General features: G+C 30.7%; 4 protein-coding genes across 5 annotated transcripts; 2 read left to right on the top strand and 2 right to left on the bottom strand.

Moving 5' to 3' along the window:
* Positions 1–70: 70 nt before the first annotated feature.
* On the top strand, positions 71–4,185 carry LOC100259512 (small ribosomal subunit protein uS3x). Its single transcript, XM_002281105.5, has 6 exons — positions 71–241; positions 541–688; positions 1,441–1,612; positions 2,937–2,991; positions 3,069–3,200; positions 3,311–4,185. The coding sequence occupies exons 1-6, from the start codon at positions 212–214 to the stop codon at positions 3,479–3,481; spliced, it is 708 nt and encodes a 235-aa protein (XP_002281141.2). The 5' UTR covers positions 71–211; the 3' UTR covers positions 3,482–4,185.
* A 6,005-nt stretch (positions 4,186–10,190) lies between these two features.
* On the top strand, positions 10,191–15,268 carry LOC100242399 (thermospermine synthase ACAULIS5). Its single transcript, XM_002281075.5, has 10 exons — positions 10,191–10,461; positions 11,148–11,214; positions 11,298–11,392; positions 11,730–11,832; positions 12,053–12,141; positions 12,482–12,638; positions 12,793–12,868; positions 13,809–13,867; positions 13,969–14,105; positions 14,366–15,268. The coding sequence occupies exons 1-10, from the start codon at positions 10,313–10,315 to the stop codon at positions 14,442–14,444; spliced, it is 1,011 nt and encodes a 336-aa protein (XP_002281111.1). The 5' UTR covers positions 10,191–10,312; the 3' UTR covers positions 14,445–15,268.
* LOC104878987 (uncharacterized) lies at positions 14,706–15,227 on the bottom strand. The gene has a single exon (XM_010650075.3). The coding sequence runs from the start codon at positions 15,225–15,227 to the stop codon at positions 14,856–14,858; it is 372 nt and encodes a 123-aa protein (XP_010648377.1). The 3' UTR covers positions 14,706–14,855.
* Positions 15,269–15,685: 417 nt separating the features above from the next.
* Positions 15,686–19,903, bottom strand: LOC100245659 (mechanosensitive ion channel protein 10). 2 transcript variants are annotated; one of them, XM_002279719.4, is made up of 5 exons: positions 17,982–19,903; positions 17,771–17,891; positions 17,026–17,319; positions 16,737–16,939; positions 15,686–16,147 (listed from the first exon to the last, which is right to left on the bottom strand). In XM_002279719.4, the coding sequence occupies exons 1-5, from the start codon at positions 19,364–19,366 to the stop codon at positions 15,868–15,870; spliced, it is 2,283 nt and encodes a 760-aa protein (XP_002279755.1). In that variant the 5' UTR covers positions 19,367–19,903; the 3' UTR covers positions 15,686–15,867. The 2 variants fall into 2 exon arrangements, with proteins under 2 accessions (XP_002279755.1, XP_059592136.1); XM_059736153.1 differs by lacking the exon at positions 16,737–16,939.
* Between the last annotated feature and the right edge of the window lie 6,948 nt (positions 19,904–26,851).

Raw genomic sequence — 26,851 nt, 5'->3', positions numbered from 1 at the left:
TTCGATCAAGTTTTAATTAACCCAAGTTGTCCGCTAGAATTCCAAAACCTTCATCTTATCCGTCCAAACATTATACCATTTTTCTGACCGTCCGATGCACTCACTTATACGCTTCCTTCTATACTATTTCAATCATGCGCCAACGTTACCACGCAGAGCTAGGGTTTGGTGAGTAACACTCCCAAAGCGCCGAAGCTCAGTTTCTGCAAACATGGCGACGCAGATGAGCAAGAAGCGAAAGGTCAGTAACTATTTCCATCCATTTGGTTCCCGAGAAAACTAGGAACAGAAAAACGAAGAAAATTTTAGAGTACTCTCTCATTTACTTATATTACAACTGATGGAAAGAATCTGATTCAAAACCTTTTGAATTAAAGAGGTGAGGAACTCATCTCTAGCCAAATCCGGTTAATGATGGGCAATTAATGATTCAAAGTTTTTTTTTCCCTCGTTTGTTTGGCGGTGTCCTAACAGGACAAAGATTGTTATTTTTGGAAGGTGTTTGATCTCGCTGTTTTGGCATTGACTTTTTTTCAACAGTTTGTGGCTGATGGAGTCTTCTTCGCGGAGCTGAATGAGGTGTTGACCAGAGAACTTGCTGAGGATGGATACTCGGGCGTCGAAGTTAGGGTTACTCCGATGCGCACGGAGATTATCATTCGTGCCACTCGCACTCAGAATGTTCTCGGTAATTTTGCTTTTCAATTTATTATTATTATTATTATTATTCAATTTATCATTATTATTATTATTATATTCTTTGTTTCATTGCTGGGAAAACGTTGGAACGAAGAGGAAAACATATCTGAAGTTTAGTTAAAGAAATTTATTATTATTATTATTATTATTATTATTATATTCTTTGTTGATTGCTGGCAAAACGTTGGAATAAAGGGGAAAACATATCTGAAGTTTAGTTAAAAAAATTTTAGAATTGGATTGTTGTCTGTAATTATGCTTCGATTTTGATTGCTTAGAAAATTACAGAAAAGGGGAAAATATTTCCAGTGTTCTACAAAATCGGCTAGCCAGACTCCACTTGTTGCTGATAAAATATAGGGCGTGAGAGTGTATTAAAATTTTGACTTTTGATTTTTCATTTCTTTAGGGACCTTTTGCTTTTAGTTCTGTGATTGTTTGGAAACCAAAGTGGCATAATATATAGATCTAAATTCTCATATTTTTTCTTCCTGGCAATTTTCTTTGCAACAAAATTGAGCATTAGTTTCTAAATAAATTAGAATACTGAACACAGGCAAATTCATTGTAGAAAACATGGAATTGAACGTTTTTTTCTTTTGGGGGGAGTTATGTAGGCTTCAATTTTGCATTTTGTTTACTTGTCACTTGTTTCTCGGCATTGAAGAAATGTGGTTTCATGCTGTTAACCATAGGGTTTTATTGGTTGAATGGGTTGATTTTTTATTTTTTATTTTTCAGGTGAAAAGGGAAAAAGGATCAGGGAGCTGACTTCAGTGGTTCAGAAGAGGTTTAAATTTCCTGAAAACAGTGTGGAGCTTTATGCTGAGAAAGTTAACAATAGGGGCCTCTGTGCCATTGCTCAGGCAGAGTCACTGCGATACAAGCTTCTTGGAGGACTTGCTGTTCGGAGGTAAATCAAGTTCTTGTTATCTGATGTTAATTTGGTTGCTCTACCATGCTACTAGATACAGTATTTTCAAATCGGTTTGAATCATTAATGGACCTATGAAGCAGCTAGTGCAACTAATAAAATTTTATTGATATGCTTACCCAAATGAAATGAAGTCCCATCATGATTTGGTGCTTTGAATTCAGGCAAACCTGAGATTGGCCACTATTACTGTCACATAAGAAGCTATCTTAAGTTCTCATTGTGATCATTGCTCTCACAGTTTATCTTCCTTATCATCTTTACTTGTTTTGTGTTCTGCTCTGTTATCCATTGCATACTTACGCACTACACTATCCCATAAAGAAAAGTCTCAGCAAGTTTTTTCATACCCGACCCAACTTGTGTAAAGTCTATAGAAGCCTCTCCTTTTTTTCTTTTGGCCTGTGTGGCTAGTTCTTTGAGAAGCAACGTAGCATATGTGGCAAGAAAGGACAGAATAAGAAGGGATATGGTAGGCAAGAGAAGAAAGAAGAGGAAGATGAATGGCAGGAGCAATAATCACTCTCCTCCAGACATTTCATAGTTCCGATGCACCAATACCTGGTTATGCTGTAGTTATCTGGTTTTATAAATTTAGAACCTGATGTGTCCATGTAAGGTTGGTATAGCATGACATCTTGGACTTCTTTTAAGTCATCTTTACAGCGAGTTGGTCATTCACAAATACCTGCTCGTGTCTGAGGATGACTATATTCATCGATTCCATCCCTGCTACAAAGCCCAAGGAAAGGAATAATGCTCATTTTCCTTGTGACAAAAGTTAGGATGGAAAATGTCTGTTACTGCTGCTGACCAGCATGTAACCTGGCGCTTATTCTTTTGTCTCATGCAGCGGGGGAATTATTCTGTATTCATTGCCCTTCCCCTTAGTTAATAATTAGTGTTGCTTTTAGTAGTTATGTATTAGAATCTATGGGCATTGCTTGAAGACAGGTTGTTTTCTACTCTTCTCTGCCTTATATTTGTTTGGTTTATGGTTTATATTTTCCAAAAATAAACAACAATCCGCAATTTTCCGTATCTGTTAAATGATGGCATTTATTGTCATTATATGTGTAGAATTATCCCTAGGATATATCTTTAGGTCCTATGTTGTCCATTTTTTGAAATATCATCTTTATTAACAAGCAATGGAGGACAATTTTCTGTTTAATGCTAACATTTTAGTAGAATCGTCTTGATATGCCCATAGAAGTACTTTTTAGGTTAGCAATTAGATTTTTTTTTCTCTTTTTGAAATATGGTTTTAATACTTGGAACTGCATTCTGATTCTGATTTTAGGGCTTGCTATGGTGTTCTGAGGTTTGTTATGGAAAGTGGGGCGAAAGGATGTGAGGTTTGTCTATAGAGCTTTCCATGTTTTCATCTACCATTTCATGTGAGCAGTTGGAAAATCTAATCTCTCTTCTGCAGGTTATTGTGAGTGGGAAGCTCCGTGCTCAGCGTGCCAAGTCAATGAAGTTTAAGGATGGGTACATGATCTCCTCTGGTCAACCTGTTAAGGATTACATTGACTCAGCTGTGAGGCATGTTCTCCTCAGACAGGTACATGCTATAATGTCTCCTGGTTTTGGTTGAATTGTTAGCTGCCACATCTTGATTTCATCATTTTATTTGTTGAATCCCGGCTGATTTTCCTTTTCTATGGTGTATAGGGCGTCCTTGGTATCAAGGTCAAGATCATGCTCGACTGGGATCCCAAGGGCAAGCAGGGCCCCACAACTCCATTGCCTGATCTGGTGACTATTCACACACCCAAGGAAGAAGAAGAGTATGTTCCCCCAGTGCTCACAACCAATATTGAGGTTCCCCCAATCGTAGTATAAAATCCGAGTTGGGTTCTTTCAAGTCCGGAATGATAGGTTGCTTTATCTTTTAGTGTAGTAGCCTAACCTTCCGTTTTCCGAGCAATAGAACAATAGCCACCCCCTTTTTGAGACTTAAAACCTTTCGGATATCTTCAGTACACCACTTGTTCTCCATGCTATTTAAGCTTCTTTTTTTCTTACATTACAGAATTTGATGAAAAAAATGTTTGGTTTGAATCTGATGGTGCCAGATCAGCACTGAGGTTTCTGGGTTAGTTTATCACAACTTGTTGCATTACCTATAATAGCAAACACAAGTGGCAAATTATTGGATGTTGTCAGTTGTTTTATTATCACCATTGAGTCATTGAGTCATGCTCCAGTGATATATATTCTAATATGGCGATTTGAACAGCCAATATTGCATGTGCATGCTCCGATTATGAAGCTCAAAATGCGTGATGTGCTCATTCTTTGTAAAAGGGAAAATAATAGTTGAGAGGATCAATCCCACCCACCACTGAATTGGTGGTATTGTGGTGCCACCAAGGGACTGTTGCCCAGACAAAGTTGTGTTATGGGCATCGTTTGAAGTGATGTCGACTCACATTTGTGGTAAACGCACAATCTATTGTGGTGAACATGATTGTAATGAATTCTTGGGATAATGCTTCCCTGTTATTATAGTATTGGAACTATTGACAGCTGTTAGGTCTTTTGAATTGGTTGTTGGAATGGAGCTTATTATGTTACTAAATCCATGGGAGGTGGAATTTAATGTATGTTTTTTCGTGGGACGTTGTGGTTATAAGAATCCTTTTGACTTTCTTTGAGACGAAAAGTAGAAAAAATAAAAAATAGGTTAATAAATTATATTTAAATGTTATTTTAAGTTTATTTTACTTATTTTAACATTTAGATGTAAAAATTAAATAATTTAAAAATATACGAGTTTTTTTAATTAATTTTAAATATATTTTATTTTTTTTGGTATTGTTCATAATAATAACCAAATATGAGGAAATTATTTTTTTTTAAAGTAATTTTTCTTTTTTAAGTGCTTTTGGGTAAATTTATAATTGTATTTGTTCGTGAAAATAATAGAGAGAAAATATAGAGGAAAAAGTGAAAGAAGAAGAAATAAAAAAATATAGGAAAATAAATAATAAATTTAAAGTTAATATATTATTTTTATATCTTATTTTAAATTTATTTTATTTATTTAATTTTTACATATGAATATTAAATAATTTAAAATTTTATAATTTTTTTATTTATTTTAATTATATTAAAAGAATTTATAGTAAAATCAAATACTATAAAAACCAAATACTATAAAATCAAATATTAAAATTTAATTACATGTAAATATTTTACCTATTTGACTTTTACATATAAATATTATATTTAAATATTTAATTTAAAGTTAATTTTTTATTTATAAATATTAAATCATTTATATATATATATATATATATATATATATATTTTATTTTTTTAGTATTTTTCAAAAACCAAACATAACTTAATTTATTACAACCATATGACTCCTCGGTACCATTAATTAAATGAATTATAGAGTACTAAAGTAAAATATAACATGTTCATCATATAAAATTTCCAGAAAATTTTTTTTGACTTAACCATTACAGTTAAATTTCAGTTATTATAAAATTTATAAAAATAAATAATAATTAGATATGTTTAAAAATTCTCTAAAAAGAATAATTTTAAAAAAAATTATATATGAAACATATCTATAGATAAAAGCAATCTTCCTTCATAACATTTAAAACAGGAAAATTTTATAGATCAAGTTGCTCAACCTTTAGTTGGCATTGTTGAAGTCAAGGCAAAACTCAAGCCCGTAAAGGTCCAAGTAAAATTCATGCTAAAGTTTCGTAAAAATTTAAATCATATCAAATCATAAGTCAAGTCAAAACTCAAATCATGCTAAGGTTTAAATCATATGGAGATTTAACTCATGTTAAGATTCAAATTATATTAATGTATAAGTTACATCAAAACTCATATTAAATTAAATTTCAAGATAAGATTCAAGTGGTATCAAGATATAAAATTCAAGTAATTTTAACATCTAAATCATATGAAAAAAATGGATAATTTTATTGAAACTTCATAAGGTTAGGTGTACATTCCATTGGTTTTAAATTTCATCAATTAGTATTCTTAGAAATTTATTTTATTTATAATATTTATTTTTTTAAAGAGATTTCAAAATAAAAATGTTTTAGATTGGAATGTTTAATAATTCTCTAAAAATTAAATTTTACTCTTTAAAAAATAAAATTTGTATATAAAGTACATTTATAAGGACGATAAAATTTGAAACTTATGATGACTTAGGCTATGTTTGGTCCCAGAAAATTTGAAAGAAAATACAAAGGAAAAGCAGAAGAAAAGAAAAAGTGAAGGAAAATAAAAAAATAGATTAAAAGTTGATAAATTATTTTTTTTGTTACTTCAAACTCATTTTATTTATTTTAACTCATCAATATAAAAATTAAATAATTTAAAAATACATAAGTTTTTAATTAGTTTTAATCATATTTGATTTTCTTTGATATTTTTCATTAAATAACCAAACATAAAAAAATCATTTTCCTTTGCATTTTTTTTCTTTCCTTAGTATTTTCCGGAACCAAACATAACCTTAATGTATTTACACTAAACTTCAAAAGGTCTTAATAAAATTAATCCTAAAAAAATAAATCCATAGTCAACTTAACACTTAAAGCTGAAGTAAGTTCAAAATATATGAAATCAACCTATTTTAAACTTTTGGTTAACAACTAAAAAGAGAAAATTGGGTGATAAAACAGAAATTATACCCATACCATTTTTCAAATCAATGAAATCTAATTTGACCACACTTTTCTTTTTCCTTTTTCCCTTTTCCCTTTGTTTTGTTTTTTTTTTTTTTTTTTTTTTGAGAAAAATTGTGCGTACACGCATCTACTTACCCGATTCAAAGAAACAATAAAAAAGCACAAAAAAAAGAGAGTAGAATTCATATATAAATTTTGTTGGTTGAGTTTGATGTATGGGCATGTGAATGTGGGGGTGTTGAGGAGGATTTATGGCATCACAAACACATTTTAAAAGTGAAAGGCAAATGCAGACGCCAACCTTATCACGTATGAGATGATGGAATTGGTCATCTTCCAAGCACTCACAGCACGTGTGCAGACAAATTGACGGCATGTCACTCCTCAGCCCCACACTTTGACACATAGAATGAGAGAGATCTATTAAAGTAGAAGATTTTGAGCACCCAACAGCCCACCCTCCACATACCCTCAAAAATAATAATAATAATAAAGGGAAAATTGACATGAGTTTGTCCCCAACTCCCTTCTTATATCATTTTTCTCAACCCCACCACATTCACTCCATCTTATGATAATTAGTGGGCTGCCATGAAATAATTTTGTTATAATTTAGAGTTTTTTTTAATTCTTTTTATGACTCAAATTTTAAATTTTTTCTTATTAAGAACTTACCAATTCTATGAAGTACTTATAACTTTTTTAAAGATTAAAAAATTTAATTAAAAATTTGTTTTTAAATATTAATAAAACAAAAAACACTTTCTAAAATTACTATTAAATAAACTTTAATTTAAATTAAATTTTTTTTTTCTAAGCTCAATTAGATATATAGACGCTCTGTAACATGTCAATTATATGATATATGGCCTAAATGTCTCTATTCATCTATCAATTAACATCTCATTACTTCTACATAGAGTCCAAAATTTTGATTGATACATAAACACTCATCTCCTATGAACTTCATTTATTTTAATTATTTTGGGTAAAAATACAATATATTACATAAATAGTTTTAATTTCACAAATTTTTTAAGAGGGTATCATTCTTTTTAATTAAAATAATTTAACCAAAAAGGTACTAATTTTAATTTTCAACCTTAGTGTTCTTAATCATGCAATGTAATTTGAGATAATGAATGAAGATAAGTCAGGCGTTATGTTTAATATTTGCATAAGACTATTTTAAACACGCTTCACAAAAGTCGGTGACATTTTCAATAAATGAATACACATAATAATTAAGTTGATGAATCATTTTTATTTGGCTTAAAAGTTAATATAGAATAAAATCATATATGATTATAAGCCATTGAAATCTATATAAACCTAAGTCAGGGTTGACCCTTTGAGGAGGAAAATGAAAAATTGGAAAGGGATATGGAAAAAGCTTTGACTTGTTGCGGGAGGTCACCCTCTTTGGATTATTATTAAGCTATTGACTTGAAGATTAGGGAGAAAAGTGAAAAAAAGGTTTTTTAAATTTTGCAAAGGCCTGAAAATGATTGTTTGTGAGCCGCCCTTGCTATCGAGGAAATGTCCAAAAAACAGCTTGTGGATTCATTAAAAAAATTCTTGTTCCCCCTTGTCTCCCCATTACAAGAAAAGCTGGCAACCCAACTAAGCACTTCTTGGTGCTCTGCACTTTTTTCTTTTAATTTACCACATTGCCCTTTTCAAATGCATAGACCACTCATTTGCTCTTCAACAATGAGATTTTTTTATTTTTTATTTTTTTTTCTTATATGGGTTTTGTTTTGTAGTGGAAAATAATCATCAAGGGCAAGGGCACACCTAAAGCAAAAATTGTGTGAGGTTGGATGTAAGATGCGATTCAAAATATTTTTAAATAAAACATTGGATCCAAAGAATTAATTAAATAAATAAATAAAATAAGTAACTAATAGGAAATTGATATTTTTATATAAAATTATTGAAAAATATCTCAAATACAAATTGTTTTTTTAAAGAGTATTTTCTAAATTTTATGTTATTATAATATTAGAGTATTGGTATTATTTTTTGTAAATATTACAAGTTATGAAGGAAAAAAGTTATAAAATAAGGATCAACTTATGAAAATTATATATGTGGTGATTATAAAAAAGAATAAAAGATAATCGATAAAGTAAGAAGATTTACAATTCAATTAATATATACAAAGAATAGGGTAAACATGATTGATTGAACCACTTATACTTTTGTGTGTGAATTATTTGATCTTTGTGTTCTTACATTAATATATCTGTATTGAAAATTTCATTGTTATAATAAATAATTTTAAAATAAAAATACTAAAAGGAGAGAGAGAAAAAAAAAACACTTTTATAACATGCACGTATGTTTGGAACTTAATGTTATAATTAAGAATTGTAATATTTCATATCGATTATGAGAAAAAATTTCTGATACAATAAATATGATGAACTTTTATTAGTTTTATAAATATATTTTCATGTTGTGATGATTTATTGAATTTAAAGTGTATAATATTTACACGACATACCATTTTGATTTTAAAATAAGAAGATTTTTAGCTACAAAAAAAAAAATTATACATACTAATATATACCAAAACATATAATTGAAATATTAAATTAATATACGAATAAAATCATTCTTTTTCTTCTCATTACAATTGACAAAAAGTGACCAATTGTTGTGACCATGTTCTAATCCATTAATGACAATGAGACAAAGCCAAAGTCTTTCATTATCCCCAATTTATTATTCGTACATAATTCTAATTATGAAAAAAGGGGGAATTATATAACTTTAGGCATTCATTGAACCTACGAACCAAAAATAAATAGATGAAAAGGGCATTTTGGTCATTGGACAAGTAACAGACAGATGAACTGCACGCAAAGGCACGGTGATATGATGGAGGTTATAGTGTTAGAGTGGGCTCTCCACAAACTAGTGGAGTCAGCCCACGCTCGACAGGCCGCCCCATCGCACAGTAATGGGCCCCACTCCACCCAAGCCCAACTTGATTTGTGATGTCGGGCCAGTGGGCCCCATCTTAACATTTTCCCCCTGTTATATCCAACCAGACCTACTCTTTATCTACCACGTGTTCTCCCTCCTTTTATTTATATTATTTTTTATAATTGCCTTCCATAATTTCCAGGTCACGCAAATGCGCATGCTCCTTGGGTAATCCTTGCGTTACCTACAGTCTCTTAAAATTTCTATCCAATCAATGTCATGTGCCGACATGTACGACAACAGGTTTCATTAGTATATAATACCATATTTAATTAAAATTTATATTTTCATACCATAATTTTTCCTTAATATAATATTTATATACTATATTTCCAAAAATTTAAGATCATAATTATTTTCAAATATAAATTTATATCTTATTTGTTCAAAGTCTTTTGTAAATATTATTATGTAATTAAATATTTTAAAAATATTAAAATTCAGTTTTTTAAACATAAATTTATTGTATAAGATCAATAATTATTTTTTATCTTAGTTTTTTTTAATTAATAAAGGCAAAAATAAAATAAAAACTATGTGAAAATGTGAAAAGATTTTTGTATGAAAATTATAACATTATTTTATTAGGACATTTAGAATCCGTTTGATAACTATTTTAGAAATCGTTTTTAACATTTTAAATACTTAAAATTTTTTATCATTTAACTGTTAAAAAAATTAGAAACATTGTCTATAATCACTATCAAATACAATCTTAAAGTGCATGAGAGTGCGTTTGATAGTAATTTTAGAAAGTGTTTTTAATCTTTTTAACACTTGAAGTTTTTTATTTTTTATATTTTAAAGATATTAAAAACACTTTGTAAAATTACTACTAAACACACATGTTGGGCTACTTCTATAAAAGGCTCAAGTAGCTCAACACAAACTTCCATCGCTACTCATATAAAGAAAGTTGCTTCTTCTTCTTCTTCTTCTTCTACTCACATAAAGAAAGTTGCTTCTTCTTTTTCATTCTTCTCTTCTCTTTTTCTATTCATTGAAGATGGGTGAAGCTGTTGAATTCTACCACTCCAATGGCGTCTCCGGGATTAATCACAATGAATCCGGGAAAAAAATCGATGAAAATCACATGTGTTGCTGGTATGAAGAAGTCATTGACGATAATCTCAAGTGGTCCTTTGCCTTGAATAGGTGGGGTATCCCTTGTTCATCATCTTCATATTACTTTCTTCTTTCATGGCCATGCATGCATGCTTAAACGGTTCTTGTAGGTTCTTTTTCATCTCCTTTTATTTTTTATTTTGCTAAATAGGATGTTGAATTCAAATCTTACAAGATTGAACTGTTAAAAAAATTTATAATTTACATGGGAATAAAAAAAAATTGGTAGTTTAACATGAGAGCTTCCACGAGAGGTCATATGTTGCTCGCAATTTTCATGTTTGTTTCCTTAGGTAAAAAAAAATTATTTGCATTTGTTTACCCTTGGCTAGCTATCAACTATTTATCTCTGTAAGTGTTAACATGAGAATTTTGATAAGAGGTCACGTCTACCCGTGTTAACATGAGAATTTTGATAAGAGATCACGTGTTACTCAAAATTTGCATATTTGTTTCCTTATTATAACAAGAATTATTTGCATTTATTTACATATGACCGACTCTCTCTCCATAGGCACCTACGATGATTTAAAACGTAATATGAATTTTTCATTTAGGAAAATTGGTAATTTAACAATTTTTTATTTATTTAGAAAACATGTTTTCATTTATTTTATTGAGTTTTCCCCATTTCTTTTATGGTTTTCCTTCATCTTTAGTAAGAATAATGGAAAGGAAATCAACTGAAAACCTCCATAACCATTGTCTCTCCGCAGTGTGCTGCATAAGGGTACAAGCCAGTACCAGGACATAGTTCTTTTGGACACAAAACACTTTGGAAAGGTAATTTTTTTTTTTTTTTTTTTTTTTTTAATTTTCTATATATAGTATCTCCCATATTCATTTCTCTTGGATTTTGGATTTAGGCCCTGGTGATTGATGGGAAGATGCAAAGTGCTGAAGTCGACGAGTTTATCTACCATGAATGCTTGATTCATCCAGCTCTCCTTTGCCACCCAAAGTCAGTTTCCCTTTTTTTTTTTTCTTTTTTTCTTTTTTGATATTATAAGAAGGTATTAGTATGGTGAATATTTTAGAAAAATATCTGAATTTTTTTTTTCAGAAAATATTATTTTTGTGACAAACTGAGGAATGGATGGAATTTGGATTGATGGAATATTCTGATGGGATTATGTTGTAAGATAAATTTGATCGTGTAAAAGAGTATTCAATAAATTTCATTGCATATATTTTTTTATAAATAAATAAATGGGTGCTATTAAATTAATATATCCTTTTACTTTTTGAAAGCACTTTTAAGATTTTTGAGATCACATTATTTATTTTTTTATTTACAGCCCAAAAACTATCTTCATAATGGGAGGTGGTGAAGGGTCTGCTGCGAGAGAAGCACTGAGGCATAATTCCATAGAAAAAGTGGTTATGTGTGATATCGACCAGGTAATTAGTATAGTCCACAGTCCACGTGGTTCAATCTTCATCGTTGTTCACACTGACCCCCTATCTTTGGCTTTGATTGTAAACTTCATACTAAGATAATACAAATCTTCTCCTTTCCACAAGGACTCAGTCTTGTTTGGTTATCGAGAAAATTTGAGGAATGGAAGGAAACAGAAAAATTTTTGAGACACGTGTTATGATCTCTTGCCGTTGATTGCAGGAGGTGGTTGATTTTTGCCGTAGATATCTCACAGTAAATCAAGAGGCATTCCGAAACAAGAAGCTCAATCTGGTTATCAATGATGCCAAGTAAGCAATTTGCCCTTTTGATTTTAAAGGCTATTTAATTAACTTTAAGGCTTGCGCCTGTTTAGATCAGTGTTCAAAACACTCATCAAATTTGCACCACGGCCCAGACCTTAATAAGGTCAGGTTGCACATTGACCTACTCAGCCCAACCCAAATGTAGGTCCATTTGGGTTAATGTTTCAGCGGGTTGGGCCGTTTTGATCAATCAATGGGCCATTACAAGCCCATTGGCCCATATGAGCATATACAAGTATAGAATAATAATAAATAAATAAAAAATTGCATGGCATATGACTGTAATTGAACATGTTTTTGATAAAACTTGAAATTGTTCATGAAGGGCCGAGTTAGAAAGGAGGAACGAGAAATTCGACATCATTGTCGGAGATTTAGCAGACCCAGTTGAAGGAGGGCCTTGTTATCAACTCTATACAAAATCCTTCTATGAGCGAATCCTCAAGCCTAAGCTCAATGTCAATGGCATCTTTGTTACTCAAGTGGGTTTTTCTTTGCATTTTATTTTGCTCATGTTTTCTTTTGCCAATCATCAAGAACTACTTCTCTTGTTCTCATGGCCATAATGACATTGTATTTTTCTCTTTTGCTTCATAAAATTAAGACCAAAATTCTGAGAATTTTGCCACTTTATAGGCTGGACCTGCAGGCATTTTTACCCACAAGGAGGTCTTCTCATCCATATACAACACAATTAAGCAGGTCTTCAAGTGTAAGTTTCTTATCTCTACACAAAATTCAAAAGCTTCGGGTCTTGTCATTCATAAGCTCTAGACCATGGAAAGGGTCCATTTCGATACCAAATTAGTACTTCTTAGAAATCGAACCAATCACAACATACCACATGTATAATTTGATTTTATTACTTTGAATCTGCCTCGTTACTTATACATTGATACCATTCATTTGTGCCATAATATCACATATTTGTATGCCTGCTCAATAATTTAAATTTTACTATATGCTTTTAATGATTGAGATTGCAAGTTCAATGAGTTGATAACTTAGAATTTTTCTTATGGAAAGCCCCATAAGGGAAGATGGAAATCAAAATCCCTAAAGTTATGTGTGGTTAGTAGAAATTGTGAAGGAAAATATAAAGGAAAAAAAATAAAAAAAGAAAGTAAAAGAAATGAAAAAATAGAAATAAATTTAGAGTTAATAAATTATTTATATATATTATTTTAAAGTCATTTCATTTATTTACACTTTTTTATATAAAAATTAAATAATTTTAAAATATATAATTTTTTATTAATTATAATTATATTCGAGTTTCTTTGATACTTTCCATGGTACAACCAAATACAAGAAAATCATTTTCCTGACTCTTTTTCTCTCTAGTACTTTCTAGGACCAAATATAATCTTAAAGTCTGTTTAACCATAATTTTAGAACACATTTATAACATAAAAAGAGTTTTTAGAAAAATAAAAATGATATGAATTTGACAAAATTTAGAAAATATTTTTAAAACTTTGAAAAATAATTTCTAGTGTTTCTTAAATAAGTATTTAATAAGTGATTATTCCAAAAATATTTTTGGAGAAAATACTTTGGTTAAAAACATTTCAAATAAATACTCTTGGTAATTTCATTTTTTAAATAAATTAATTGTAGATTAAAGGCTTGGTTCTTCTATGTTTGTGCAGATGTGGTTGCATATGCAGCTCATGTTCCGTCTTTTGCAGATACATGGGGTTGGGTGATGGTGAGTAGACACAAGCTTATCTTAAATCCATTGGATTGAATGAATATCAGCGTCAGTATCAGTATTTGATTATATTCATTCATATATTTCCATCGATTCAGGCCTCAGACCAGCCATTCTGTATAAACGCTGAAGAAATAGACAAGAAAATCGACAAAAGAATAGACGGGGAATTGCTATATTTGAATGGTGCCTCCTTCATCTCCTCCACCACCATGAACAAGAGTGTTTCCTTATCGTAAGTTCACAAACCTTTCAGATTATAAGATCAAGAATGTGTTTGATTCTAGAAAAGTATTAAGGGGAAAAAAAAACTAAAGGATTGTAATATGAAAAAAAAAAAAAAAATCAAATTATTAACTTTAAATTTATTTGTTAATTTTTTTTCCTTTTTAATTTGTTTTTTCTACTGTCTTTTCTTTACATTTTCCCTTTTATTTTCCCGGGAACCAAACATAGCATAAGTTTTTTGAGTTTCTAACCCAGCTGTTGTTTCAGGCTGTTGCATGAAACTCATATCTACACTGAAGAGGATGCGAGGTTCATTCATGGACACGGGGTGGCTTACCGCGATTGAAGAAGAAAGGTTTTCGGGTTGTGGGGAATTGCTGTACAGAAAGATATGTTGAAGGGTTGAAGATGAAAATAGAAGTTAAAAAGGAAGAAAATCAATCAAACAACAATTCATAGAAGCTTTTGTTTTTATACAGTAAACGTTGTTAGCTTTCTCTTGTGGGTGTTGTAGGACTCCAGATAACAAAACTGTATGAAAAGCTTTATCTATATATTTGAATAAATCATGAGGCATTCCTCCATTGAATCTGGCTTTGATCCAGTGTTCTAAGAACAACGAGTCTTTGAATTCAAATCATGAGATCCATATACATATGGGTAAAAGTTTTGCAGATTGCTAAATTAGGCAACAGAAACCAATGACAAGATGAGAGAGAGAAAGAAGAAAATTCACAGAAATTCGGGATTCATCTTCTCAGGTTCGCTTGACGGGATCGAAGTTGGCGACGCCGATAACAGCTCCGACGATTGCACCAAGGACGACGCCGCCGGCCACAATGCTGAGCAGGAAGTTCTTGAGAGATGGGGAGACGCCGGAGGCTGCTTCAGCCGCCTCAGGCAGCACCATGGAAGCTGTCAATGCGGCGGCTGTCAGACCTGTGATTGCCTTCTCTTTGAGAGAAGCCTTCACTTCAAGCCGACTGCCCCTGGACTTCGGCTTCACTGCCACAGCCTTCTTTGATGGCTTCACTTGCAGTGGCTGGAAAAAGGCTTCAGAGGTTGGCCTCTGGAGCAGCCTATTCTGGCTTGCAGAAGTCAGTCGCATAGCCATAGAAACACTAGCCATTGTCTCCAATTCTTCTTTGTTGATATGCTCTAGTGGTTGCTGTTGGGAAGAGATTGGGGCTTGGTGCTTAGATAGATGGACAAAGATTGGAGAGAAGGAAATGAGAGGTGGAAATAAGAGATTTTCTGCTGATGTGTCACCCAACTGTTATCCTACGTGGCATATTCTCGACCCGGTGTTGGTGGATAAGGTTATCCTTGTAGATTGATCTTGTTTGAATGGACCTCTCTTCAAATGCCACATAGGCCCCTTTGGGAAGCGCATGGTCACAAATCATCCCCCATTGGCCACTGTAATATCCCATGCCATGCTCCTAAAAGATTAGAATCCCATAATAAATCCAAGAATCCATAGCATGAGAAGGGTTTTTCAAATGGATTTTTGCTCTGGGTTCCCTTAAAGAATAAAGACTCCTGTGTTTATCACAAAAAGAAACCCAGTCTCCGCAAAACATATACTTTTGAGGCACAAAAATTAGAATTTAATGAGAGGAAACACTAGTCAGGGACTTGAAAGTCTGATACAAGTTCGTCTCGAGGGAGAACATTGGAAGAAGTACACACTAGTAGCTAATCAACAGCAACCAAAAAAAAGAGGAAAATGGAGTCTATTGAGCCATGAGCAACAATCATCTAGTGGGTCACAGATGTTTGGTGGCATGCCCGTGTATTGTGGCTGGCGTGGTGGTATTAGAGATCTGAATTTCTTGGGGCAGGAGGTAGTATGTGATATCTAGGTCTTCAAATATTTTCTTCAGCTCTAACACCAGTTCGGTTCTCCGATTAGTCTTCTCTGGATAGTCTTGGAAGTTGATGGTGTGATTGACAAATAGAGTCATCTTGATCTTGTTGACATTCTCAATCTCCTTTACTACCAGAGTGTGGGCAGGAAACCAGTATTGGGGATTTCTCTCCAGGTACCTGGCAAAAGAAATTGATAAGAAAATTTCCAAATTGAGTAGTATAATTACATCAAAATGTATTCAGAATGCATAGCACTCCTTTTGTGGATCCATTGGCTGCTCCTGTCAAGGCTGGTATTCCTCATTTTGATGGATACTAGGCCAGTATCCAGAGTCTTAGATCAATCTTTCAGATTGCACATACATAGGAGTCTAGGAATCAATTGTAAAAACAAGGTAAATTTTGCGATTTTTCAGACATACTACCTCTTTCAAAGATGTTTTCCTAGATGAGAAAAAGAGTAGGGCAACCACAATGTTAGTAGTTCAATTTCCCTAGGCCGAATTTGAATTTTATACAAGGGCAAATAAGTAGAATGAACCATATCGGGTCTAGCTTGGATGAAGGTGGTGGAACTGATTTGTTTGGAAGGGAAAAAAAAAACTCATGTTGTTTCAAAGTTATTAGCTCAATCAATTTTTTTGGCAGGATGTCTATCAGAAAAAAATAAAAATAAAAAAATTCATGTTGCATTACACCCCAGAATGAGAGAAAAATACCAACAAACCTAAATTTGATACCCTAGTCAATAGGAGAAAAGACTTACTTTGCTATTCTTTCTTTTAGAGCCCCGATCTTTTCTGCTGTGGTTGCAAATGCAATAGAGAACTCCACATTATCACCCATAGGCGAGCTTCTGTAGAAGTTGCTGATGGGCTTGGTAGCCAAAACAGAATTTGGATAGTACACCTTTTCGCGATCAATTTTCAAGAAGACTGTTGTTAAGATGTTCATCTCATCAACTATCAACTGTCAGGATACAATGTGTCAAACAGAGCTAATGATCAAGAAGTAGCCCCAACAATACCAAATAAGACATGTCTTGTGAGAGTTACCTGGACACCATCAACGAGACAACGGTCACCAACATCAAATGGATGCATCACAAAGACAAATATGATAGCTTCAAAAATTGTCTTGCAGGTGTTTCCAAACATAAAAGCAGCCACTACAAGCTGGGACGAGAGGAGGACAAGAACTTTTGTAGTTGCAATTTCCATCAAAAGAAGCCACACAATGAGGACGACAACAATTACAACCCCTGACACAACCTTGTTCAATTGCTTTACAGCTGTTTTGGTGTCATTTAGAGCATGTGCTAGTGCTTTCCTGTCGTTGTAAGCCTTCACCTGCAGGAATAAGAAGGTAATAAATTTTGGGTGCGGGCCTTTCTCCCACCAAACAAAGCTTCCTCTACCGTATGTGGTCTCAATGAATCAAAACTACAACAATTTAATATCATACTACTGAAAATACTACATGATTACGACTCAGAACTGAAACAGGATTAAGCTAAGAATTCGCTTTTCCGACTTTCCCAAATAGTTCAAATTGTCTGAATCTTGTTTCTTCTCAGCTTTTCAGAAATTCAATGGAGTATTATGTATGCATCTATAAATAAAAAAGGCTGAAGAAATTGCATAGATTCATAATATTTTTTTCCTAAGTTACATGTCAATCTGAAAATGAGATGCAAGGATTCAGTGGCTGAATGAACACATTTTTTGTCATTACATAGCGTTAAGAGATGAGGAAACCAGTAAGAAATTGAATTTCAAGGTGGAATTCAACAGGCCTTACCACCCAGTTGGTGAGTACTTTTCTTTCGATTCGTCCATTCTCCATTCCTTCAAACAGTGGCAACACATGATCCACCTCCTCTTTAATCATGAATCTCAAAAGGTCCTCCTCCTCAATGTACCTAATCACAAAGATAAAGGTGCTTCAAGAAAGGCCACATTAGGGGAAAAATAACCAGAACATCAAAAGAGTGAAAGGAGGAATTTCTTACGAGAAACCAGGCTGACAAACATTCCTGAATATGTGATATGAAGCTGCGATCGCTTCCATCTCATTAGTAATCTCCTTATCCGCCTGTTCACCTTCTTTAGCAATGCTTTCAAGGGTATCCGATATTGTGGGAAGCCCAGAACTCAATATCACATCAACCAATTCCTTCATGACCGAAGCAGAGACCTTTTCTCGCTTCATCCTATGAATCTCTCCCATATCAATCAACTTTTTTTCTTTGGATTTTTTACCTTTCTTTATACTCCTAAAACTCAATCGACCAGCACTGGGTTCTTTCCCAACCATCTGGGCTAACTCCATAAGTGGAGGCCCTGAAAGGGTTTGAAGAACATACTGGTGGAAAACCGAGACCTGAATCCTATCGAAAAATGTAGTGACATGGAAAGCAGACGCCAATATCTTTAGCAATAGATTCTTCAGCAGCCAAAAGAAACTCCCAATGAGCAGAGTAACTAGAGTCCATGTCACAGAATTCAGAATCTTGGTGGTAGTGTATGATCGTTTAACCCCTCGATCGAACAACAAAACCCATGTAACAAGAATCAAGGCCAACCAAATAAAGACCTGAACACTCTTCTTCAAACCATGAACAAAATACAGAACTTTCTTCTTCAGCAAAAAGTTCCTTTCAATCAGGAAAACAATAAAGTTCATAATCCATTTGGTAACCAACATACCTGAGAAGATCACCATTACAAGCACACACCATTTCCAGAGCTCCAAGCCCCAAATCATAGTTTTCTCCAACTTGTCAATGGTTAAACTAGCCACCAAGAACCCCAAAATCACCAAAGATGCAATCCACTCAACCAAAACCTTAACCTTCACTCTCCTATGCTTCTCCTTATTCCATTCAGTACTATTCACTCTCTTGTATATCTCCTCATCATCATCCTCAACCCCACCTGGAGACGCCATCAACGGAGTTCTCTGATTGATGGAAACTGCTCTACTACCGGGTTTGCTACCGGGTGACGCCCTATAAGACCTGTAAGACGAAGACCCACCAATCTGTTCTTGCAGTATCCCATTGTTATTCTCAAAATAGTTGATATCAACTGGGGGGTCTCCAAATCTCGATTTAGACCTCGAGTACACCGATTTTGCCACTGATCGCCGGCGAGCTAGGGCTTCCGAAGTGGGGATTTTCGGAGGCTTGTGCGGGCTCCCGGTGAATCCAGCAATCTCCGGCGAAGGGCAGTGAGGCTGTGTTTTCGCCTCCGTCACCCCCTGACCGCTCCGTCTTGGAGCTGAAGTCTCCGAATCCATAGGCGAAGACCCTTTTGTGTTGGCATTAGCCTCTTTACTCTCAGCTGAAATCGTCACGACAACTTCAGCTCCGCCCGTTTCCTTCTTCTCCGACATTGAGCCTCCAAACCCTAGTACATTCAACACTATTTCTTTTCTCTACCCAGCTGCAAAAACACCACATAAACACTTCCCTCCTGGCAGAAAACGTTACCCCGATTCTTTACATTAAAAGAAAAGTCACTTCTCAGGCAAAGTTGAGATCAAATACAGTATATATTCAACAGGTGATGTAGGAAGAAAGTGACAAAATAGGGGACCCTTAATAGAAAGAAAGATTCTTCAAGAAAATCAACAAAAATAGTAGAAGACACTGAAAGTACAGACAAGCACGCCAGGTTGTAGGACAGCGTCAGTTTTCCGGCAACTGTCCAAGAAAAAACAGAATATTCCGGCCAGATTCCGGGGATACCCGTGTGAAAACGATGATACTGAAGAAGAAAGATGGCAGAAAGAGAAAGAGATCGGTGAGTGAGACGGGCGGTGGGCGTATTGAGGATCAATGCTTCGGTTTTTCAATGTTGGCCAGCAGAAGTGTGAAGCTCATGGAGCATTATAGTCTATGGTGTTTGGCTGTTGAGTCATGAGTTATTTAATTTATATTATGAGTTGAATCATTGGCTTCATTCAAAGACAGAGATGCCGAAGCTGCAATGATCATAAATAATAATAATAATAATAATAATAATAATAATAAAATAAAATAAAAGTGACTAATGAAATTACAAGCCTTTCCCAAACTAGTTCTCAAACAAAATTCTATCTCAAAATTTTAAATATGAAAAATAATTTATTTTTTTGGATGTTACATGCTTATATATAATACAAAAATCATCAAAATATTTTTCATATTTTTAATTAATTTTTAGAATATTATATAAAAATAATTAAAAATACCTTAAATTTATTCTAAAAGTAATATATTTTGGAAATAAAATTTAAAAATATTATTAATACATCTAAGTTAGAAATTTATTTTTTATTTAAAAATAATAATTTCAAAAATAATTTCCCCACAAAAAAAAAGTATATTTATTAAATTAATATATAAGTGAATAATATTGCTATGTAAAAGAAATTAAGGCTCAAAATTATTTTATTAATCAAGTATTATTTTTGTAAAATTCAACTTTTAACTAAAAAAAATATAGAGGTAGATTATTGAGAGTGGATAATTTTGAAAATTATTGTACAATTATCTCTTACATAAAAGGCAAAAAGAATTCTATTTCTCATGCCCAAAGATGTTTCCCCTTGCTAAGTACTTGTACCACAATGTCAGTCTATTATTTGAGTTTGATTAAGGACAAGGTTTGGAAATTTCTTCTGCAAGTACCAACAACTCCTTCATTTTCTTCCATCATTTGGTTCCATTTGTAGCTCTTTAATTTTTTGTATTTTCTAAAACTTAGAAGTTGAAGCAAAATATTATTTTCATATAATATAACAATGAGCTTTTGAAAGGAACAAATATTATCTTAGATTCATATTCACCTTTTTAGAATAAATAAAAAAAATAAAAAATGCCTTTAATAAAATTATTTTTAAAAAAAACTTTTGACTTGTTAAAAGTTAATTTGATTTTGAATTCAACTTTATTACTTTTAATACCTTGCTTTCTTTTTTCTTTTTCTTTTTTGAAATATAATGTCTTTTTCCACGTGAAGTCACTAATCCTAAGGTATGAATATGAAAAATATTTTAAAATTTTTTTTATTATAATATTTTATAAAACAAAAGTTTATTTAAAATTTTTGAATGTTTTTAACTTATTTTCTCTATTTGTTGTGTATGCATAAACTTTAATGTAAATAATGTTAGATAAAGTACACAATATAGAGTTTTAATGTAGTTCAACTAATAATGTCTATATCTATAGACAAGAAAAAATAATTTGATTATACAATAAAAAACATTACAAAAGATAAAATTATTAAATTCTCAAAAATCCCATATTTTCTCGTTATTGTATTCATATCCCACCACGAATCCTCTTGCTCTATCGGATATCTCATGTTTTTCGTCACATTTCTATTATTTAGTATTGTTTTTATCGTTCATTTCTATCTCATGACTTTTTTGCATTATGACTTAAAATATTTATAACAATTTTCTTTATTATATAAGGAAATCTAATATTAAGATAATATATTAGGAAATACTCTATATTATTCTTTACAAAAAGAAATCTTTATTAACTATAAATTTGGGATACTTTCCAATAATATTTTTAAATATATTTTAAAAGTAATTTTTATTTTTATATATAATATTTTATTTTTAATTAATTTTATATTTATTTTTTTAAACATATTTTAAAAAAATAAGTAAAAACAAATCAAAAGAACTAAAATATATTATTTGAAAATATCATATTTCATATTTTTAAAAATAAAAATTATTTTATATTTCTTAATTATTATATATATCGTACCATTCCTTATTTTGAAAAATGAAAAAATTATTTAAAAATGTTACCAAATAGAACTCGCATTTTAAGGATTATTCGAGTATTATATTTGCATGAGCTCTTTTCCCAAATTCTCATCCTATAGAAATTTCACAAGACAATAATTAAAGGACTCAAGAAAATGATAATGGTAGGTGATTAAAAAAATTATAATCGAAATTTCTAATTAATAAGCAAATACAAAAACACAAGCATAAAGCTCATGGGGCACAATGGTCTATGCTCTCGTGTCATTCATTTCAACCCTCGTTGCATTTTGAGGTTTATTTATTTATTTATTATTATTTTATTATATTCTCTATCACTGTGTGTAAGGAAAATTCTCCGTGAGAACATGAACAGCAACAACCTCCGAAGTCTGCTCTGAAGTCTCGCTTGCTTTATTTTATGAGGGTCCTGCACCTGCATTAATGCCTTGTCCTTTGCCTCGTGAGTAAATGAATAAAAGGCACGTGGCAGTAGTGGATTAAAATCTTATTCAAAAAAATCATCACTGAACTATCTAGAAAACAGATAGAGCTGTGGAGATTTTTTTTTTATTATTATATTTGATAATCGTGATCTCGACTAATCTACGAAGCCATGAAGTTAACGATCGGATAAAACCTTTAGTGGCCTTAAGAGGACTCGAACTGATAACCATTGGGGAGTAAACCCAAGACCGGATCAATTGAGCTATCCCTTAGGATTAGCTATGGAGATTATTAAATTTGAAAATAATACATATTAAAAATCATTATATTTTTAATAAAAAATTATTTTATCAAAATTATAACTTCATTTAAAAATATTTAATAAAATATAATACTTATTACTTAATGATTTAAATTAACTTTAAATTAAATTATACTTTAAATTATTTACTTAAAACTTATTACTTAATTTTTATTTTAAGTGTTAAGATTATTTGATAAGATTAATTTAAAATTTATTTTAAATCATTAAATTGACATGCTTATTATCATAAGTTATAACTACAACAAAGAAGATCGAATAATAATAAAGGTATTGTGAGTAGTAAAAAAGATCATAGAGATAATTAAGATAGATATAGGTAAAAAGATAAAATAAATATATAGTCTTAAGAATAAATTAATTTTTTTTTACTTATTACTTTAAGTTATTCCATTATGTCATTAAGTCACTTTTAAGTTATTAAGTTGATTTTACCGAACACCAACTTAATTATTAACTTTTAATTAAGCTAGAAAATAAAAAAACAATTAATAGTATATAGTGTGATTTTATTTCAACATCGAAGCAAAGAGGCTATTCAAAGTGAATGATTTTTTAAATTATTGTATAATTGTCCTTTGGTGAAGGAACAAGACAATTCCATATTTGATTACCAAAAGCATGACAGTTGTTTTTGCCACTAACGGTCCAATAATGGCCTTCTAATAATAGAGTTTCATCAAGGATAATGCTTGGAAATTTCTCTCACAAGATAATTTGATCACTCCCAAGACAGCTACATTTTGGTTCCCAACATTCATTTAGATTCTTTTGTCATAGTTGTAACTGAAATTGAAGTTAATCATGATCTTAGAGAAATAATTTTTTAGATAAGTTAATAAAGAGCTTTTGAAAAAGGAAAAATTATTATTTTCTAATAGTTAAAATAGTATTTAAAAATCAAAAATACTTTTTAAGAATCTTTAACTCTCAATTATGAGTGTTACTATTTTCAAAATAATTTATCTATATTTTAAATAATTACGATGCTTTCAAAGAAACAACTCAATTATAATTTTCGTAGTTTTCAATGTAATTTATCTATATTATGAAGAATTAGAAAAACGTTTTTTCTTTCTCTCAAATATCATTTATAAAACATGTTTTTATTTTATTATAACTTTGAAAAATATATTACCATTCTCTTTAATGAAAATGTTCTTAAAATTTAGTTTCTAAATATAATAATTAATTTTACTTCCATTTCTTATTCTCTTCTTCCTCCATTAAACTTAGGTAATTTTAAATTAATTAATTAATCTTTATAGAGATAAGAAAAAACATGTAAAAATAATTTTTAATTTTTATTATTTTTATTTTATTTATTTCGTATTTTTTTCTTAAATTTTCCAAGAACCATTCAAGGAGATAAAGACATGTTTGAATTTTGTATTATTTAATTCATATCTTAGTTAAATCTTCCATTTCATTTTTATTATATTTTCTATTAATATTGCACATGGTGGAATATTTTTCACTCAAAAGTGATTAACCTTTGGGCTATGTTTGGATTGTAGAAAATTTAAGGGAAAAAAAATACAAATGAAAATAGAAGAAAAGAATGAGTAAAAGAAAATATAAAAAAAGATTAAAAATTGATTAATTATTTTTATTTGCTACTTCAAACTTATTTTAACTTATCAATATAAAAATTAAATAATTTAAAAATATATAAGTTTTTAACTAGTTTAAATTATATTTGACTTTTTTTTATATTTTTACTAAACATGATAAAATCATTTTCCTTTATAATTTTTTTTCTTTCTTTAGTATTTTCCGATAATCAAATATAATCTAAGTCAATAATCCAAGAAGGGATTTAAAAAGAAAGTCTCAACCCCCTTTATGTTCAAAAAGTTTTGCTTTGCAAGTATAATTCTAGTATTTGCATGAGCTTTTTTTCCTAAATTCTTTGATCCATTTGCCATATCAAAATGTCCTTGCCTTAAATCCATGAATTTTAATCATTTTCTTTATGATTCTAAGTACAATAAAAATGATAAATATTAGGTGATTCAAAACCTCAATTTTAATTTCTAATTAATTAATAAGCAAATGAAAAAAATACAAACATTTAGCTCATGGAGCATTGTGACTACTTCAACTCCTTCAAAAAGCGCTTTAATCATCTTCTATTCTAGACTTTAAAAACTATAAAAAATAAAAATAAAAGTCGGTTTAATAAATGAGGTTAGTGGAACACCCTCGAGCATCATCCTAAAAATAAAAATAGTAACGTGTTCAAATGACTCAATCTCGTAACTTTAAGGAAAGTGCTTAGGTATCAATAGTGTATCGTAGATTTTAAAAACTATCAAAAAAGTTAATTTAATAAATAAAATCAATGGAACTCACTCAACCAACACTTAAGCGCTTTAAACCATTAAGTTATCCAAATTGAATAATATTCTTATTTTTAGGGCAACGCTCCAACGTGTTCCACCGACCTCATTTATTAAAAATAATCCGATAAAATGAACCAAGGTAAAAGAGTATAGAAGAATGAGATTCATATAAAAAATCATGAGATCTAAAATGTATATATAGCAATGCATGATGATGATGGCTTCATGATACCTACAAACACACAAAAAAAAAAAAGATCATTTTGTGATAGAGTAAGACCATAACTTAAATTGACGTATGAGTGGCATATTCAATGAATCACGTCTTATAAAAGTTGGGGCCTTAAATGGATATGCAACTCTCTATTAGAAAAATGAAGCTATAACAAAAGACTGAGAACTCTAATTATTGTCTATCTTACCCTTCAAAAACTATCAAAAAAGTCGGTTTAATAAATGAGGTCTATGGAACACACTCGAGCATTGCCTTAAGAATAAAAAAATTATTTAGATTGTATGACTCAACTCACAACTTTAAGAAAAAAGCATAGATATCAATCATCTATCTTAGACTTCAAAAACCACTAAAAAAGTTAGTTCAATAAATGTTATCGGTTGGTGGAACACACGTGATTAATAGCTAAGCACGTTAGGAGATTGAGTAGTTTAAACTGATTGATATTTTTATTTTGAGGCAATGTTCAATGTATTCGACCAACCTCATTTATTAAAGATAACACAATTAAATGAAACTAAGTTACAAAAGTACAGACAAATAAGATTTGGTTATAAAATTAGGAGATTGGAAATCTACATGTATTAATACATGATTGATGATGACTTTTATTAGACAATTCCGTGATAAAGTAGTACTTTAATTTTAAATTTCAACTTATAAGTATCATACAATGAATCATGTCTTATAAAAGACCTTATGCGGATACCTGTTATCAATGCAATTCTCCATTGGAAAATACGAAATTATAAATTAAGACTCTCATCTGCCCCTTTCTCTCTTTGGGCCCTGTGTTGATTCGCTGTCTCAGGATTGAATCAAAGTCACATGTGCTTATAATTAAAGGAATTAAAACAAGTGAAGGTGAAAGATGATCCAAAGTAGCTCTGAAAAATAAAATAAAATTTAAATTTAAATTTAAATTTAAAAATAGGTGTTTATAGAATATATGGTCCAATTTGAATTTGCTTTTGAGAAGTAAAATATGCGTCTTTTTTCTTTTCTTTTTTGCCATATATAAATACTCTGGTGTTTAACAAAATAACTTAATTGCATGACTTAAGATAAGATGATTAAATTATTCTAAATTTCAAAGCACTTTTACCTTTATTTTATGTATTTATGAGGCTTGTATTATAAATATTTAATAAATGATAAATTCATTGTTTAAAATTAATGAAGGTAAAAAATATTAAAAATTGATATAAATAAATGTGTTAATATGTTAAAATCAACTTAAATAATTAGTTTTTAAATAATATGTCTTTAAAAAAAAATATTTTTTGTTCTTAATTTATATGAGAAGGTTTTTAAAAAAAAATATATATATATTCAAACTTTTATTAAAAAAATTATCATTTTAAAATTATAATCTTGACTTTTAAATTAAATTCAAAAATATAAAATTATCTAAAATACAACTATAAAATAATAATATAACTTTACTTTTAAATATTTAAGTAAGGGAGACTATAAAAAGCGAATAATTTTTCTATTTGAATTTAACCATATATTCTTTTTTAATAAATATTTAAAATATATCATCAATCAAATAATATTATGTATATATTTTTAAATCTTAATGATTTGTATTCGATTTATTTATTTATTTATATTATTATTGAACAATTTAGATTTCATCACTTTAAGGATTTGGATGGAGTTGAATATATGCTAAATAACTTAGTATTTTCTTCATTATTTTTCAATTATTGGACAAATGTCTATTACCAAAACAACAAAAGAGTTGAGAATCT

The sequence above is a fragment of the Vitis vinifera genome, chromosome 4 (assembly GCF_030704535.1).
Source record: "Vitis vinifera cultivar Pinot Noir 40024 chromosome 4, ASM3070453v1".
Taxonomy (NCBI): Eukaryota; Viridiplantae; Streptophyta; class Magnoliopsida; order Vitales; family Vitaceae; genus Vitis; species Vitis vinifera.
The sequence above is the reverse complement of the archived record's forward strand: the minus strand, read 5'-3'. Positions and strand labels throughout refer to the sequence as shown.